The 18,578-nt window shown below is 43.3% G+C and overlaps 1 protein-coding gene and 1 pseudogene across 4 annotated transcripts in view; both read left to right on the top strand.

The window, feature by feature from the left end:
- The first annotated feature begins 8,078 nt into the window (after window positions 1-8,078).
- Window positions 8,079-17,908, top strand: LOC106609380 (origin recognition complex subunit 5-like; annotated as a pseudogene).
- Window positions 17,413-18,578, top strand: part of LOC106609404 (golgin subfamily B member 1) — a 38,707-nt gene continuing 37,541 nt past the window's right edge. For 3 of the 4 annotated variants that reach the window (XM_045722139.1, XM_045722140.1, XM_045722137.1), the window contains exons 1-2: window positions 17,413-17,544; window positions 17,942-18,009. In XM_045722139.1, the coding sequence (XP_045578095.1) occupies window positions 17,981-18,009 (29 nt within the window). In that variant the 5' untranslated portion in view covers window positions 17,413-17,544; window positions 17,942-17,980. Of the gene's footprint in view, window positions 18,010-18,578 lie in introns of all 4 variants that reach the window. The other variant, XM_045722138.1, reaches the window with a different exon arrangement.

Raw genomic sequence — 18,578 nt, 5'->3', positions numbered from 1 at the left:
ACCAGTGAGATATACGTGCTGGAGCGCGTGCTACGGGTGGGTGTTGCTATGGTGACCAGCAAGCTGAGATAAGGGGGGACTTTACCTAGCAGGGTCTTGTAGATGACCTGGAGCCAGTGGGTTTGGCGACGAGTATGAAGCGAGGGCCAGCCAACGAGAGCGTACACGTCGCAGTGGTGGGTAGTATATGGGCTTTGGTGACAAAACGGATGGCACTGTGATAGACTGCATCCAATTTATTGCGTAGGGTATTGGAGGCTATTTTGTAAATGACATCGCCGAAGTCGAGGATCGGTAGGATGGTCAGTTTTACCAGGGTATGTTTGGCAGCATGAGTGAAGGATGCTTTGTTGCGAAATAGGAAGCCAATTCTAGATTTAACTTTGGATTGGAGATGTTTGATGTGAGTCTGGAAGGAGAGTTTACAGTCTAGCCAGACACCTAGGTATTTGTAGTTGTCCACATATTCTAAGTCAGAACCGTCCAGAGTAGTGATACTGGACGGGCAGGCAGGTGCAGGCAGCGATCGGTTGAAGAGCATGCATTTGCTTTTACTTGTATTTAAGAGCAGTTGGAGGCCATGGAAGGAGAGTTGTATGGCATTGAAGCTCGTCTGGAGGGTAGTTAACACAGTGTCCAAAGAAGGGCCAGAAGTATACAGAATGGTGTCGTCTGCGTAAAGGTGGATCAGAGAATCACCAGCAGCAAGAGCGACATCATTGATGTATACAGAGAAGAGAGTCAGCCCAAGAATTGAACCCTGTGGCACCCCCATAGAGACTGCCAGAGGCCCGGACAACAGGCCCTCCGATTTGACACACTGAACTCTATCAGAGAAGTAGTTGGTGAACCAGGCGAGGCAATCATTTGAGAAACCAAGGCTGTTGAGTCTGCCGATGAGGATGTGGTGATTGACGGAGTCGAAAGCCTTGGCCAGGTCAATGAATACGGCTGCACAGTATTGTTTCTTATCGATGGCGGTTAAGATATCGTTTAGGACCTTGAGCGTGGCTGAGGTGCACCCATGACCAGCTCTGAAACCAGATTGCATAGCGGAGAAGGTACGGTGGGATTCGAAATGGTCGGTAATCTATTTGTTAACTTGGCTTTCGAAGACCTTAGAAAGGCAGGGTAGGATAGATATAGGTCTGTAGCAGTTTTGGTCAAGAGTGTCCCCCCCTTTAAAGAGGGGGATGACCGCAGCTGCTTTCCAATCTTTGGGAATCTCAGACGAAACGAAAGAGAGGTTGGACAGGCTAGTAATAAGGGTTGCATCAATTTCGGCAGATTATTTTAGAAAGAAAGGGTCCAGAATGTCTAGCCCGGCTGATTTGTAGGGGTACAGAATTTTGCAGCTCTTTCAGAACATCAGCTGACTGGATTTGGGAGAAGGAGAAATGGGGAAGGCTTGGGCGAGTTGCTGTAGGGGGTGCAGTGCTGTTGACCGGGGTAGGGGTAGCCAGGTGGAAAGCATGGCCAGCCGTAGAAAAATGCTTATTGAAATTCTCAATTATAGTTGGTTTATCGGTGGTAACAGTGTTTCCCAGCCTCAGTGCAGTGGGCAGTTGGGAGGAGGTGCTCTTATTCTCCATGGACTTTACAGTGTCCCAGAACTTTTTTGAGTTTGTGTTGCAGGAAGCAAAATTTCTGCTTGAAAAAGCTAGCCTTGGCTTTTCTAACTGCCTGTGTATATACCATTTTGTAAGTCGCTCTGGATAAGAGCGTCTGCTAAATGACTTAAATGTAAATGTAATGTTAAATGTATATTGGTTTCTAACTTCACTGAAAAGTTGCATATCACGGGGGCTGTTCGATGCTAATGTAGAATGCCACAGGATGTTTTTGTGTTGGTTAAGGGCAGTCAGGTCTGGAGAGAACCAAGAGCTATATCTGTTCCTGGTTCTAAATTTCTTGAATGGGGCATGCTTATTTAAGATGGTGAGGAAGGCATTTAAAAAAAATAACCAGGCATCCTCTACTGATGGGATGAGGTCAATATCCTTCCAGGATACCCGGGCCAGGTCGATTAGAAAGGCCTGCTCGCTGAAGTGTTTCAGGGAGAGTTTGACAGTGATGAGTGCAGGTCGTTTGACCGCTGACCCATTACAGATGCAGGCAATGAGGCAGTGATCGCTAAGATCTTGGTTGAAAACAGCAGAGGTGTATTTAGAGGGCAAGTTGGTTAGGATGATATCTATGAGGGTGCCCGTGTTTACGGCTTTGGGGTTGCACCTGGTAGGTTCATTGATCATTTGTGTGAGATTGAGGGCATCAAGGTTAGATTGTAGGATGGCTGGGGTGTTAAGCATGTCCCAGTTTAGGTCACCTAGCAGCACGATCTCTGAAGATAGATGGGGGGCAATCAGTTCACATATGGTGTCCAGAGCACAGCTGGGGGCAGAGGGTGGTCTATAGCAAGCGGCAACGGTGAGAGACTTGTTTTTAGAAAGGTGGATTTTTAGAAGTAGAAGTTCAAATTGTTTGGGTACAGACCTGGATAGTAGGACATTACTCTGCAGGCTTTCTCTGCAGTAGATTTCAACACCGCCCCCTTTGGCCGTTCCATCTTGTCTGAAAATGTTGTTGTTAGGCATAGATATTTCAGAGTTTTTGGTGGTCTTCTTAAGCCAGGATTCAGACACGGCTAGGACATCCGGGTTGGCGGAGTGTACTAAAGCAGTGAATAAAACAAACTTAGGGAGGAGACTTCTAATGTTAACCTGTTTAGGATAGGGGGCAGTATTTTCACGGCCGGATAAAAAAACGTACCCGATTTAATCTGGTTATTACTCCTGCCCAGAAACTAGAATATGCATATAATTGTTTGATTTGGATATAAAACACCCTAAAGTTTCTAAAACTGTTTGAATGGTGTCTGTGAGTATTACAGAACTCATATGGCAGGCCAAAACCTGAGAAGATTCTATACAGGAAGTGCCCTCTCTGACCATTTCTTGGCCTTCTATAGCCTCTTTATCGAAAACAGAGGATCTCTGCTGTAACGTGACATTTTCTAAGGCTCCCATAGGCTCTCAGAAGGCGCCAGAACGGGGAATGATGACTCTGCAGTCCCTGGGCGAAAAACAGTAGCGCATTTGGATAGTGGTCGATCTGAGAACAATGAAATGGGTGCGCGCGTGCACGTGAAGAGTCCATTTTACATTTTCAGTCTTTGAACGAAAACAACGTCTCCTGGTCGGAATATTATCGCTATTTACGAGAAAAATTGCATAAAAATTGATTTTAAACAGCGTTTGACATGCTTCAAAGTACGGTAATGGAATATTTTGACATTGTTTGTCACGATACGCGCCGGCGCGTCACCCTTCGGATAGTGTCTTGAACGCAAAAACAAAAGGCCGCTATTTGGATATAACTATGGATTATTTGGAACCAAAACAACATTGGGTGTAAAGTACAAGTCCTGGGAGTGCATTCTGACGAAGAACAGCAAAGGTAATCCAATTTTTCTTATAGTAAATCTGAGTTTGGTGAGTGCCAAACTTGGTGGGTGTCAAAATAGCTAGCCATGATGGCCGGGCTATCTACTCAAAATATTGCAAAATGTGCTTTCACCGAAAAGCTATTTTAAAATCTGACATAGCGATTGCATAAAGGAGTTCTGTATCTATAATTCTTAAAATAATTGTTATGTTTTTTGTGAACGTTTATCGTGAGTAATTTAGTAAATTCACCGGAAGTTTCGGTGGGTATGCTAGTTCTGAACGTCACATGCTAATGTAAAAAGCTGTTTTTTGATATAAATATGAACTTGATTGAACAAAACATGCATGTATTGTATAACATAATGTCCTAGGAGTGTCATCTGATGAAGATCATCAAAGGTTAGTGCTGCATTTAGCTGTGGTTTTGGTTTTTGTGACATTATATGCTAGCTTGAAAAATGGGTGTGTGATTATTTCTGGCTGGGTACTCTCCTGACATAATCTAATGTTTTGCTTTCGTTGTAAAGCCTTTTTGAAATCGGACAATGTGGTTAGATAAAGGAGAGTCTGGTCTTTAAAATGGTGTAAAATAGTCATATGTTTGAAAAATTGAAGTTTTGGGATTTTTGAGGAGTTTGTAATTCGCGCCATGCCCTATCATTGGATATTGGAGCGGTGTTCCGCCACCGGAACATCTAGATGTAATACGTTAACATGCATGAAACCAAGGCTATTACGGTTACAGAAGTCATCAAAAGAGAGCGCCTGGGGAAAAGGAGTGGAGCAAGGCACTGCAGGGCCTGGATTCACCTCTACATCGCCAGAGGAACAGAGGAGGAGTAGGATAAGGGTACGGCTAAAAGCTATGAGAATTGGTCGTCTAGGACGTCCGGAACAGAGAGAAAAGGAGCAGGTTTCTGGGGGCGATAAAATAGCTTCAAGGTATAATGTACAGACAAAGGTATGGTAGGATGTGAATACAGTGGAGGTAAACCTAGGCATTAAGTGATGATGAGAGAGATATTGTCTTTAGAAACATCATTGAAACCCGGTGATGTCATCGCATGTGTAGGTGGTGGAACTGAAAGGTTGGATAAGGTATAATGAGCAGGGCTAGAGGCTCTACAGTGAAATAAGCCAATAAACACTAACCAGAACAGCAATGGACAAGGCATATTGACATTAAGGAGAGGCATGCTTAGCCGAGTGATCATAAGGGTCCAGTGAGTAGTGAGGTTGGTTGGGGTCACGGCGATTCAGATAGCTAGCCGGGCCATGGGTAGCAAGCTGGCAGAAGTTTTTAGCCACCTCGTGCGTTTCCGTCGGTAGATTAGTGGGGATCCGTGTGGTAGAGGGGACCAATCCAATTGGCAAAATAGTTATAGTTATAGTGGCCCAAGAAAATTGTCCGATAGACCTATTCAGATAGCAGCCGATATGCTCAAAACAGCTAACGATTAGCAGACCGCAGTTATCAGATGGGCGTTCAGGTTACGTCGCGACGGGGGGAGGTGTGAAATGTGAAAAAAAAGAAATTACAAACTTCATAGCTGTAAAAGAAGACAAGGTGCCCATCCACACAGACTCTGAGCAAAGTGTGTGTTCAGGTTTCTTAGATGGGTGACCCGTTGAAATCATGAAAACTATGAAACCTTGCGCTAGAATGATGTCTGTCGTTCTGTCTATTATAATTCAGCAATCTAACTTTTGGTGTTAAAAGGAAGTTATTGTCCGTTTTTTTAATATAATAACCATGTTAACATGTATTTCTCGAAAAGCAAATTTATTGTACTGTCCCAATTCCAACGAATGGTGTTTGAATAGTGGGACAGGAACCTCTTTCAGCTACAAAAATACACAAATTAAACCTTTAATTAATTTAAATGTAATTTAATTCATTCGATATTCTAAAATACATAGAAATATGTTTCTGTAGTTGTTCATAACATCTCAAAATAAATTCTAGAGGCTATGTATCACATAAACAGCATAGGATGATGGTGGAAAGAATTAGAGGGAAATAACAAGGGTAACGGGAAGGATAGAAAGGAAAGGACTATGACATGTAAGAAAGAGAGAATAGAAAAATTCATGTTTTTTTTTTTTAACGAATTCATGAAAAGGGACAGCATTTGGGGAATAATAGAGGTGTTCCAGGATCAATTACAAAAGTGTGCAGACTCATTTTAGTTAGATTTTTACCAAGAGCTTGGAATCTCCCCAAATTAATATTCAAAGGGCATGGGGTGAGTCTAGTATAAGGTTATTGTCACGAAATGGTGAAAACTGAGCGTGTTTAATGCACTATATAGCCCTCTACAAAGTCGTATAGATGATTTCACAACAAGTACCTGGGGAAGTGGGACATTAATGCATTTCTAATGAGGAAATGTTGTCCCACTTCATCTACTAACTAGCCTGTAGTGTCCCACTGTAAACACTATATCATAAGTAGCCAGGAGTATCCTACCAGCCAGGGGCGGAAATCCCGGGGGGGACACGACTCCCCCATCCTGGGAAAAATATGATTTGTCCCCCCCAATATATCACTGAAACATAACTATGTAATTTAAATAACATTAATAATACGCAATGAAAGCAATTGTGCTGATTATAGACACTTAATAGCGCGTTTTTAAGTTTCAAAAGATTGCGACCCCCCCCACCCTTTTCCTCAAAATGGTTTGATCCACTGGCAAGGTAACAGAGGGGTCGTGTCTACTGTCTGAAAGGCACTCAATGAACGTAACTGACGTAAAGTTAATCCAGTCAATCGCGCACACACACTAGCTGAATATGCAGAGCTAGCGCGCAAATATTAACTATTAAGCTAGCTAGTACCTATTCCATTTATGTGGCGTCGTCAAAGATGGAATCTTTGCTATCGTCAATTTATTCCGAGATCAGCATGCAGATGATGTAAGTTAGTGCTTCAAAATCCCTGTGATAAGGTTAGCGATAAACTGAAGTCCAAACTGAACAGAACTACACTCTTCTTCTACCATTGTCTTAAATATATTTAATGGTCTCGTTGCAAAAGCTAAATTGTCGCAAGGGAACTTTTATTTATTTATTTTATTTAACCCGGGTAGCAAAGATTATAGCAAACACCACTGAAACGGAATTGGTGCTCGCTTGCTTTGCAAATTCAGCTATTGTTGGAAGCCAGCCAATATGAAACAAACTATTAAAATTACAAAAGGTTGCAGCATATGTTGTGTAAATGGTGAACTCATACAGCTGTCAACTCTTGTCATTTTAATCCGTTTCACATTTGCTAGCTACCTTTTAGATCGAAGCCCAAATAGAATGATAAAAGATAAGATGATAGAAGCCCATCTCCTACTGTAAATAACCTACACACTGTGTGTGTGTGTAGCCAGCCAGCCAGGTAGAAAAATGGCAGAAAAATAAAAGACGGACATCAGAGTATTTTTCACTACACCTAAACGCAAAGTAAGAACCCTAGTAGCCTAATATCTCAAAGACTAGTTGATAAAATGTTCATAAGAAAGAAATGGAATTCTAATGGAAATGTTTCACAATGATGTCATTAGGCAGAGCAGGCAACAGATGGCACACAGACAGCAGAGTTGGGGACAGATATGCAGGGACAGACTGGCAGAGACGGAGTCTCAGGTAAGTTTGTTGAGTCTTTGTTTGGCAACATTATGAAAGATTCTCACATTTTTTTACTTGTAAAATAGGAACATAAATGGAAAATGCCATGGATACCCCCACTCTCAACTTAAACTGGTGACTGAACTAAGATTTGTTAAAGGCAGTGGTATTGCTGTTGTGAGTAGTTGTGTAGTTTTGGGTACCGGTAGTTAGGAGTACGGCAAACACCTTATTTCTTTGGTTCCTCAATATACATTTACCATATTACAATGTAGGCTATGTGTTACAGCACTACTTTTGGTGTCCCCCTCAGGAATTGCTCTTGAGAAAATTTCATGTAATTGTCCCCCCAAAGTTGATATCAGATTTTCGCCCCTGCTACCAGCTTTTCCCATCAAGCTGCGAATACAGAGCTACAGGGTTGCAAAACTACGGGTAATTGACCAACGTTACCTACATCTTCGGTAACCTATGGCAACAGGTAATCTATGGAAATCTATGGTAAATGGTAATTTAGGTTTATACCTGAATAACAATTTAAAAAATGTATTCATATATAGTATTCATTTTTTATATACTTGTCCATATTGTGGGGCTTCTAGTGGATAGACCATATGTTCAAGAAATAATAGCCTAATTAGGCTGATGAGTGGCATTATTTTCAATTAACTCTTCCAAGTGTTGACCTATTTCACAACTGCAAACCAGTTTGGCACCAAAACATTTACAACAATGCAATCAAATAAGTGTGTAAAAAAAGATAAACTATATTTCATGCTAAAACCCTCATATTAACACCAATGGTATTCAGTAAGCTGGTAGTTTATTTAAGTGCTAATGCCCGAGAAGCCGGTGTTTGAACATTTTTGCAATGAAACGAAATGTCCTCAATGAAATAACTCGTTTTCATACATCCAAAACTTTGCAAATAGGAGTGATGGCATTTAGTGATAGTGGCATTACGTTGCAAATAGACAACTACAACTCCCAGAGTCAACTGCTTTAACCTGGCGGTGATTGGCTTGTAAAGAGACAGGAAATTGTGACCTGCCATTTGGAGACGCGGGAAACTCTTGACATGTTTACAGGGATGTTGGATATGGGTAATTTCACTGCATGAACTCCAACCAGGTAACATTATTCAGTATGCTTGCAGTAACAAAATATGAACTTTCAACAACTTAACATTACCCTTGAGTTTCCACGAGAGCTACATTGTTGTTGTCAGTTGAGTTAGCTAGCTAGTTAGCACTGCTGCAGAGGAAGGGAAGCAAAGACAAACAATTTGCACAATGCACTGCTAGTTTGTAAAGAGTTACCTTGTTCTGTAACTGTCTCTTTATCTCTATAGGCCAAACTACTTTAAGTCATACACTTTACGGTTCGGTGAGTGTCTAAAAGTAGTCTAAACAATGGCAGCACAACTTCAGCACCTAGGGTATGAGGATGAAAAATTGCAGCGCGATGGAGAGGTTGCCTTGCAGAGATGTCCAGGCGAGCATGCTGCTGGCGTTGATGGGAGAGGTCTGTGTTTGATTTATAACATTGTAGCATCAAGCACATTATGGTAAACACTTCAATAAAGGTTAAATAAAACAACAGGGTCATAGCCAGCGAACTAACCAACACTGGAACTCTTCCAAGTCAAGGTAAGCTTTTGGTTTTACAAATGTATTGCCATCTGGCCAGTCGGTTTAACTGCTAAACTGCTTACACTGTACTGCATGATAGTAGCGGGTTTACTAGCGTGTTAGTTCTATTAGCTATGTTGACTATGACTTTACTTTAGCTCATATGGTAACAAAGCTGTAGGCTGTGTGTAGCGGTTATATGGTTTGACTTGGAAAGGTTTTTTTGTGTGTATATGCGACAAGGAATACAACGTGGCTGCTATGAAAGTGAACTGTGTTTACGTGTGATCAGGGGTGTATTCATTTAGATGATTCTGTTGAAAATTCGAGTATCATATAGAAGCCGAAATCAATGTTACATTGAACTGGGTAAATGGAATATGAATGACAGTCATCCAATATGCTGTAATAGAAATAAGGCCATGATAATAAAATAAAAAAGACTGTCCTCCTTCATCTTAAACAGCACCCACCGCCACTATTACATAATACATATAAAACGTTTTCTAGCCCAAATATGTGAATCATTGTATTGACACTTTAATACATGGTATACATTTTGTGCCTACAGCCAGAGCAATGCAGCTACCCTTCAATTTTGATTTATGGTCATCGTGCCACAGGAAGAAGCCATGTGATACACACCTTGCTGAAGGAACTGGAGCTTCCCTATGCCACAGTGAGCTGTGTGGAATGTGTCTCTGTAGGACTGCTGTTTGAGCAGGTTCTCCTCTCCCTCTTTGGCTCCGACTCTGCCTCCCTACTGTCCCGCAGTCCCTCCCTGTCAGACTTCGTACGAGTCTACAAACAACTGTGTGTCCAGGCCTCATCCAAGCAGACACGATACATTGTGAGTAAAAATTATCCTCACCTGTGATATTCCTGCTTGATAATCCATTTCATTTTAAAATTGCATCCTCAGTTACAATGCAGATTCTCTTTCCGATGAAGTATAACGTGAATTGTTATAAAGCATCATTTATAACATCATTGTATGATGAAACAGTTACACACAGCAGAGGTCACTGTATCTGGGTAGGTGCTGGACCGTGCTGAGCTCCTTAGAGACATGGAAGCCAATCTCCTCCCTGCCTTCTTGCGCCTTCAGGAACTGGTAAGAGTCATGTTACCTGTTGAGCACACTACTTCATTAAGTTGCAGACAGACCGTGAGTGATGGATGGTGAACTAGCGCAGAAGGGTCCCTTTTTAGATAGATAACCTTGAATTGAATGTTTCAAGGAGGCACTCGAATAAGTGTTTTGAAAGGCAGAGATGAGGAAGAATGACAATCATTCTTGATAATCATTCTTTGCATATTAATTCTGAACCTCAAAAGTGCAGATAGATGACCAGAATGTTTAATTTAGTTTTCGTTTAGTTTTTAAAGCTGAATGCCGCCTGTCTTTATCTTGGTAGAAGTGTTTTAAAAACTCATCCCCTTACATTGATATTGTAGTGGTACTGTAAAGGTGTAGTTGACTACAAAATGTTGAATACAAACATAGTTGTATAAAACACTTGGAAACCATGTATGTGATGTATTTGATTCCATGCCACTGATTCCGCTCCAGGTATTACCACGAGCCTGTTCTCCCTAATTAAGGTGCCACCAACCTCATGTGATGAGTGAGAACTCTTTGTACCTGTGGTTTTGCACTAACACTTGAGAAATGACTGTGATGAAGATTGCGCCGAAGTGGATGGCTGACGTTTTACATGCTCCTGACCAATTGTGCTATTTTATACGTTTTTTTTTTGCATTATTTGTAACTTATTTTTTTACTTATTTTGTACATAAAGTTGCTGCTACTGTCTCTTATGACTGAAAATAACTTCTGGACATCAGGACAGCGATTACTCACCACGAACTGGAAGCAGCTTTTTCCTTTAATGAGTCCGAAGGATATACTGCTCTTCCGGGAACAGGCCCAAATCCCCGTCATTTGCATGAAGAAAAGACGGAGGAAAAGAGGACGCAGATCGGGCTGCCTTCTGAGAATCCGTAGGCGAGCGAGTTAACTCCCACTGCCTTCTGTCCTACTTGCTAACATGCAATCATTGGAAAATAAAATTGATGACCACGATTATGATTGTCCTATGTTTCACGGAGTCGTGGCTGAACGACGACATGGATAGTATAGAGCTGGCAGGATTTTCCATGCACCGGCAGAACAGAGATGCTACGTCTGGTAAGACGAGGGGTGGGGGTGTGTGTCTATTGGTCAATAACAGCTGGTGTGCAATGTCTAATATTAAAGAATTCTCAAGGTATTGCTCGCCTGAGATAGTGTGGTCTACAGCTTATCATAAGGTACTCTATCTACCAAGAGAGTTCTCATCTATATTATTTGTAGCCGTCTATTTACCACCATAGACCGATGCTGGTACTAAGACCGCACTCAAACAACTCTATAAGGCCATAAGCAAACAAGAAAATGCTCGTCTAGAAGCGGCGCTCCTAGTGACCGGGAACTTTAATGCAGGCAAACTTAAATCAGTTTTACCAAATTTTTACCAGCATGTCACATGTGCAACCAGAGGGGAAAAAAACTCTAGACCACCTTTACTCCATATACAGAGATGCATACAAAGCTCTTCCCGCCCTCCATTTGGCAAATCTGACCATAATTCTATCCTCCTGATTCCTGCTTACAAGCTAAAACTAAAGCAGGAAGTACCAGTGACTCGCTCAATACGGAAGTGGTCAGATGTCGAGGATGCTACGCTACAGGACTGTTTTGCTAGCACAGACTGGAATATGTTCTGGGATTCATCCATTGGCATTGAGGAGTATACCACCTCAGTCATTGGCTTCATCAATAAGTGCATCGACAATGTCGTCTCCACAGTGACCGTACGTACATATCCCAACCAGTAACCATGGATTACAAGCAACATCCGCATCGAGCTAAAGGCTAGAGCTGCTGCTTTCAAGGTGAGGGAAACTAATTCGGATGCTTATAAGAAATCCCGCTATGCCCTCAGACGAACCATCAAGCAAGCAAAGCGTCAAAGCGTCAATACAGGATTAAGATTAAATCCTACTACACCGGCTCTGACGCTCGTCGGATGTGGCAGGGCTTGAAAACTATTACGGACTACAAAGGGAAACCCAGACGCGAGCTGCCCAGTGACGCGAGCCTACCAGATGAGCTAAATGCCTTTTATGCTCGCTTAGAGGCAAGCAAAACTGAAGGATGCACAAGAGCACCAGCTGTTCTGGATGACTGTGTGATAACGCACTCGGTCGCCGATGTAAGCAAGAGCTTTAAACAGGTCAACATTCACAAAGCCCCAGGGCCAGATGGATTACCAGGACGTGTACTCAAAGCATGCGCGGACCAACTGGCAAGTGTCTTCACTGACATTTTTAACCTCTCCCTGGCTGAATCTGTAATACCTACATGTTTCAAGCAGACCACCATAGTCCCTGTGCCCAAGGAAGCGAAGGTAACCTGCCTAAATGATTACCGCCCCGTAGCACTCACGTCGGTAGCCATGAAGTGCTTTGAAAGGCTGGTCATCGCTCACATCAACAGCATCCTCCCGGATACCCTAGACCCACTCCAATTCACATACCGCCCCAACAGATCCACAGATGACACAATCTCAATCGCACTCCACACTGCCCTTTCCCAGCTGGACAAAACGAACACCTATTAGAGAATGCTGTTCATTGACTACAGCTCAGCGTTCAACACCATAGTGCCCACGAAGCTCATCACTAAGCTAAGGACACTGGGACTAAACACCTCCCTCTGCAACTGGATCCTGGACTTCCTGACAGGCCGCCCGCAGGTAGTAAGGGTAGGAAACTACACATCTGCCACGCTGATCCTCAACACGGGGGCCCCTCGGGTGTGTCCTTAGTCCCTCCTGTACTCCCTTTTCCTCCATGACTGCGTGGCCAAACACGACTCCAACACTATCATTAAGTTTGCTGACGACACAACAGTGGTAGGCCTGATCACCGACAACGATGAGACATCCTATAGGGAGGAGGTCAGAGAACTGGCAGTGTGGTGCCAGGACAACAACCTCTCCCTCAATGTGAGCAAGACAAAGGAGCTGATCGTGGACTACAGGAAAATGTGGGCTGAACAGACCCCCATTAACATCAACGGGGCTGTAGTGGAGCAGGTCGAGAGTTTCAAGTTCCTTGGTGTCCACATCACCAACAAACACACCAAGACATTCGTAAAGAGGGCACGACAAAACCTTTTCCCTCTCAGGAGACTGAAAAGAGTTGGCATGGGTCCCTAGATCCTCAAAAAGTTCTACATCTGCACCATTGAGAGCATCCTGACCGGTTGTATCACCGCCTGGTATGGCAACTGCTTGGCATCTGACTATAAGGCACTACAGAGGGTAGTGCGTATGGCCCAGTACATCACTGGGGCCAAGCCTCCTGCCACCCAGGACCTATATAATAGGCGGTGTCAGAGGAAAGCCCAACAAATTGTCAAAGACTCCAGTCACCCAAGTCATAGTCTGTTCACTCTGCTACCGCACGGCAAGCGGTAGCGGAGCGCCAAGTCTAGGACCAAAAGGCTCCTTAACAGCTTCTACCCCCAAGCCATAAGACTGCTGAACAATTAATCAAATGGCCACCGGACTATTACATTGACCCCCCCCATATTTGTTTTGTGCACTGCTGCTATTCTGTTTATTATCTATGCATAGTCACTTCACCCATACCTACATGTACAAATGACCTCTGTACCCCTGCACATTGACTCGTTACTGGTACCCCCTGTATATAGTCTCGTTATTGTGTTAATAAAAAGTTTTTATTTATTTTACTTTAGTTTATTTGGTAAATATTTTCTTAAGTCTTCTGAACTGTACTGTTGGTTAAGGGCTTGTAAGTAAGCATTTCACAGTAATGTCTACACTTGTTGTATTCGGCGCATGTGACAAAGTTTGATTTGATTTTGACAGAACACAGCAAACAAAAGCATCCGTGAGAGAACGTCGAGAAAAGTAACACTTAGACATTCTTTCAAACACTGATTTAAGCCTGAGTTCCTGTACATAAAATGACTACAGTCGTGTGAGGGAGTCTTTGTGTGTGACTTCATTTGAGGCAGGCGTTGACTGTGTGTGTGTGTGTGTTGTCCCTGTGCAGGGGAGCTGCAGCAGATCCTGTCTGAGGACAGCCACCCATCCTACTCCCCAGAGCTCTACTCTGCCTTCATCAACATCCTACTGGGAGTCTTCTACTCTGTCTGCAGGGACCTCCAAGAGCTCAGACACCTGGTCAGTTATACACACTCATAGTAACACTGAACTCTCACAGATACATGCTCACACATTCAGACCACACTCAGTAAGGACACAGACACATTCAAAGTAACTCTCAACTCTCACAGAGCTGTTAACACGCTCTGTCCTGACGCTCTGACAGCCCAGACAAAGAACTAGCTCTTGCACCTCTCTCTAGATGTGTCTTGATGCTTGAAGTTTGAAAAAAATAGGTATGGCTTGCACACTTATCCAGTCTTTTAAGATGTATTCTGGGGCCTTAAAGAAATGTCAATAGTTTGGTGCAAGGGGTTAATTTCAGATTAGGCAACAGTTTGCTCTGAATATGTACACACACACTCTCCATGCTACCCTTTGAGGATTCAGAATGAGTTTGTTTCCAGGCTATCCATCACTATTTTATTTAGTCCAGTCGAGTTACTACTTCTAAGGATTGGGGTTTTCTTTGATATGCAGAATTGTAATAATGATCCAACCGTGGCAGACATGTTGTTTACATTGTCATAGTCTGTACTTGTCCTTTTCATAGTTTTAATTCTCTTTTCAAACAGGCTGCCCTCAATTTCTCTAAATTCGTTGAACCTTTGGAGCAAGGCAAAGATAATATCTTCATATTTCTAGAACAGTAACTACATCAATATTTCAATTACTTTGCTGTCTTCCCTTAGTCTCTCTCTCTGTACTTTAATTTGATGATGGGTTCCTTTCATGTCATCCTCTCTCTAGCTTCTCTCTCAGATGATCAATGTTTAAATTCCACCCTTCATTTTCTCTGCCCTCAGTGAAAGAGGGTGACACTCACAAGCTGTGGAGGAACATCGAGCCTCACCTGAAGAAGGCCATGCAGACGGTGTACCTGCGAGAGGTGTCCAGGTCTGTCTGTGTACATCTGCCTCAGCCAAAGATGATCGACTCCCATTGATCTAGCTTCCGTGACCGACCTCCTTCTCTCATGGACTGACGACAGACGGCCTTAATTCCGTTTTGCCGGCTTTTATTACACAACAGTGGCTCAGTGCTGCTGGCTCTGTAATAGTGGTGTGTCCCTTGACTTTGTCATGTCTCTGTTCTGCTCAGTGTGCAGTGGGAGCAGCAGATGGAGGAGAAGGAGGCAGGAGCTGTGAGAGGTAGGCAAGGAGAAGTGTGGACACAGATACACACAGATGCATGTGCGTGCATGCATGCACTGGGAACAAGACCAGTGGAAATAACCTAGTTAGAATCTAGTGACCAGGACCAGTTCAGACTCCAGCTCTCCCCTTGTTTGTGTTGCTGCTTGTCCCCAGCCTGAGAGGGAGTTCAGGGGAGTGGACCCTCTAAACTACCCCTATGTTTATCCCTGAATGGAGGGCCCACTCCAGACTCATTGGTATTAGATACCCAGACAGTGGAAACAACAGCAGATGTTTCTCTCATCTCCTATCCACAAGCCATCTGTAGATGTTGCTGTTGTACATGTTTCCCAGGTAATGACATTGAGAGCTTCCTCTGCCTTTCTCAGGTCTGTCTGCTCATGCCCATGTGGAGCTGCCTTACTATTCCAAGTTCCTGCTGATAGCTGCATACCTGGCCTCCTACAACCCTGCTCGCACTGACAAACGCTTCTTCCTCAAGGTACCTGTTCTCTCCTCAGCACCTGAACCTCATTCACCTCACCGTCTCAAAAGCTAGACACATGATTGTCAAGTCATCATCGGAATAGGAGTCAGTTGTTAAACATCAATGCCACCTGCTATTCACCAACTCTTTTTGCCTGCTACTTTTCCTACTCATATTTCTTTTTCTCTTTTTTTGTGGGGGAAGGGGGGCTAGATCAGCTTTAATATTGCAGATGGATTGTAGTTTCTATCAATGGAGTTGTTTGCATAATCCCCCCCTTTTGTGTGTGTTAGTAGGTGATTTATATGATTCTCTCTCCCTTTCCCAACAGCACCATGGCAAAATAAAAAAATACCAACTTTTTGAAGAAACATGAAAAGGTGATTATCTTTAGCTGAAGCTGTTGTACTATTCTTTAGGTTTAGTCAATGAGATGTTCTACCTAGTGAATTCACCTCCTTCCCATTCAGACCAGTAATCACCTGCTGGGGCCCAAGCCGTTCCCTCTGGACCGTCTCCTGGCCATCTTCTACAGTGTGGTGGACAGCAGAGTGGCCCCCACTGCCAGCGTTTTCTGTCAGGTCAGTTGAGACACTCAGGCTTTCTGCAGTGCCATCCAAGGGATAATTTCAATTGTTTTATTTAACCGTTATTTTGACAGGGAGTTATGCTGAGATCAAGGTCTCTTACAGATGAGCCCTGTATCAAACATGCACATCAATATACACTATACACATGAATATACAAGTCAATACATGAAAAGTAAAACGCATATATACTGAACAAAAATATAAATGCAACATTCAAAGATTTTGCATGGTTACAGTTGATACAAGGAAATCAATCAATTGAAATATATTCATTAGGCCCTTATCTATGGATCTCACATGACTAGGAAAGGGAGCAGCCATGGGTGGGCCTGGGAGGGCATAGGCCCACCCACTTGGGAGCCGGGCCCACCCACTGGTGAACTAGGCCTGGCCAATCAGAATGAGTTTTCCCCACAAAAGGGCTTTATTACATATAGAAATACTCCTCAGTACCACCCCCCCCCACCCCCCCCCATGAACCATGGGACCAACACTTTACATGTTGAATTTTATATTTTTGTTCAGTATAAAACAAACTCATTCTTCAGTGAAAAGGTCCTCAATCAGCTCTGACTCTGAACTGGGATCATGGAAAATGATGTACAATGTTATTTAGTGGAACTCCTGGAACAGTCATGTGATGGTAGTATTAGTGTATGATTGGATGATTCTTATTCTAATTCACCAGCTGTCCCCTTGGCTAGATTATTTCAACCCCTGAACTGCTCTTGAATTGATGTGTGGACAGGCTTAATGTGAAATGATTTGATCTCCAGTCTGAATTCTCTATTTGTGTAAAGCCAAATGAAACATGGTTGATGACAAGCCCCCCCCCCCTTAGATCTCCTCCCTGGTGACCCTTCCGCTGTTGAATCAGGTGGGCCACGATGACCAGCTGGATGCGCCCAAGTACAAATGTGCCGTCCCTCTGGACTTCATCCTCGCCATCTCCAGGTGTGTATGTTACTGTTGTCTAGTGCAGGGAACCTCAACCCTGTTCCTGGAGACATACCCTCCTGTAGGTGTTCACTACAACCCCAATTGAAACTGACCTCTTTCGGTTCATCAACCAGCTAATTATTAGAACCTGGTGTGCTAGATTAGGGTTGGAGGGAACCTACAGGAGGGTAGCTCTCCAGGAACAGTGTCGGAGAGTCCTGCTTTAGTGTATTCACCACAGATCTGTTTTACTGCTAGACATTTCTATTTTTAGAATATCAGATGCTGACTTTTGTGACCCCCTTCTTTTAATTTCCAGGACTGTGAGCTTTGACATGGTAAAGTATCTGTATGACTTCCTCTAAGCATGGTGGTATAAGGGAGAGGAATTCACCTGGACTCTGATGGAATGGAATGTACTGGTGGACATTGGACAAACATGAGCAGAAAGGTGGGAAATGCCTCGCTTGTTTGGACTCCTCACTGTGTGTGCACTGTGCAGAACCAGAGGACTATGGAATCATTAGGCCTATGCTTCACTGCCCCCTGGTGACTGACTGGAACCACTGTCAGACACCAGCATCTGCAGTGTTGTGAATGTTCTGCGTTGTGAATGTTCTGCATTGTGAATGTTCTGCATCGTGAATGCGCCTATTGATTCCCTAGCTACACCTGTTTGATTGTGGTAAACAAACAATAGAGAACATTCATACTTTTCTGGATTCACAGGAGCCCTTTGGACACCTTGGGGTTTTGGTGGACTTCAATATTATCTTTCAATACTTCAAATAAAATGTCCCTGTTAACAAAGGTTTCATTATTGTGACAGGATTCTGTTCTCTCCATAGTCTGACATCTACAGCTACGCACAATAAGAACCTGGTAGAATGACGGATTTCATCGAAGACTTCTTAAGGTACAAAATGTAGGGAATATAATAAACTTAGCAAAAAAAGAAATGTCCTTTTTTCAGGACCTTGTCTTTCAAAGATAATTCGTAAAAATCCAAATAACTTCACAGACCTTCATTGTAAAGGGTTTCAACACTGTTTCCCATTCTTGTTCAATGAACCATAAACATTTCATGAACATGCACCTGTGGAACGGTCATTAAGACACTAACGGCTTCCAGACGGTTGGCAATTAAGGTCACAGTTATGAAAACTTAGGACACTAAAGAGGCCTTTCTACTGACTCTGAAAAACACCAAAAGAAAGATGCCCAGGGTCCCTGCTCATCTGCGTGAACCTGCCTTAGGCATGCTGCAAGGAGGCATGAGGACTGCAGATGAGGCCATGGCAATAAATTGCAATGTCCGTACTGTGAGATGCCTAAGACAGCACTACAGGGAGACAGGACGGACAGCTGATCGTCCTCTGAGTGGCAGACCATGTGTAACAACACCTGCAAAGGAGCGGTACATCCAAACATCACACCTGCGGGACAGGTACAGGATGGCAACAACAATTGCCCGAGTTACACCAG

The sequence above is a fragment of the Salmo salar genome, chromosome ssa07, assembly GCF_905237065.1.
Source record: "Salmo salar chromosome ssa07, Ssal_v3.1, whole genome shotgun sequence".
Taxonomy (NCBI): Eukaryota; Metazoa; Chordata; class Actinopteri; order Salmoniformes; family Salmonidae; genus Salmo; species Salmo salar.
This window is presented reverse-complemented; position numbering and strand designations above follow the sequence as displayed.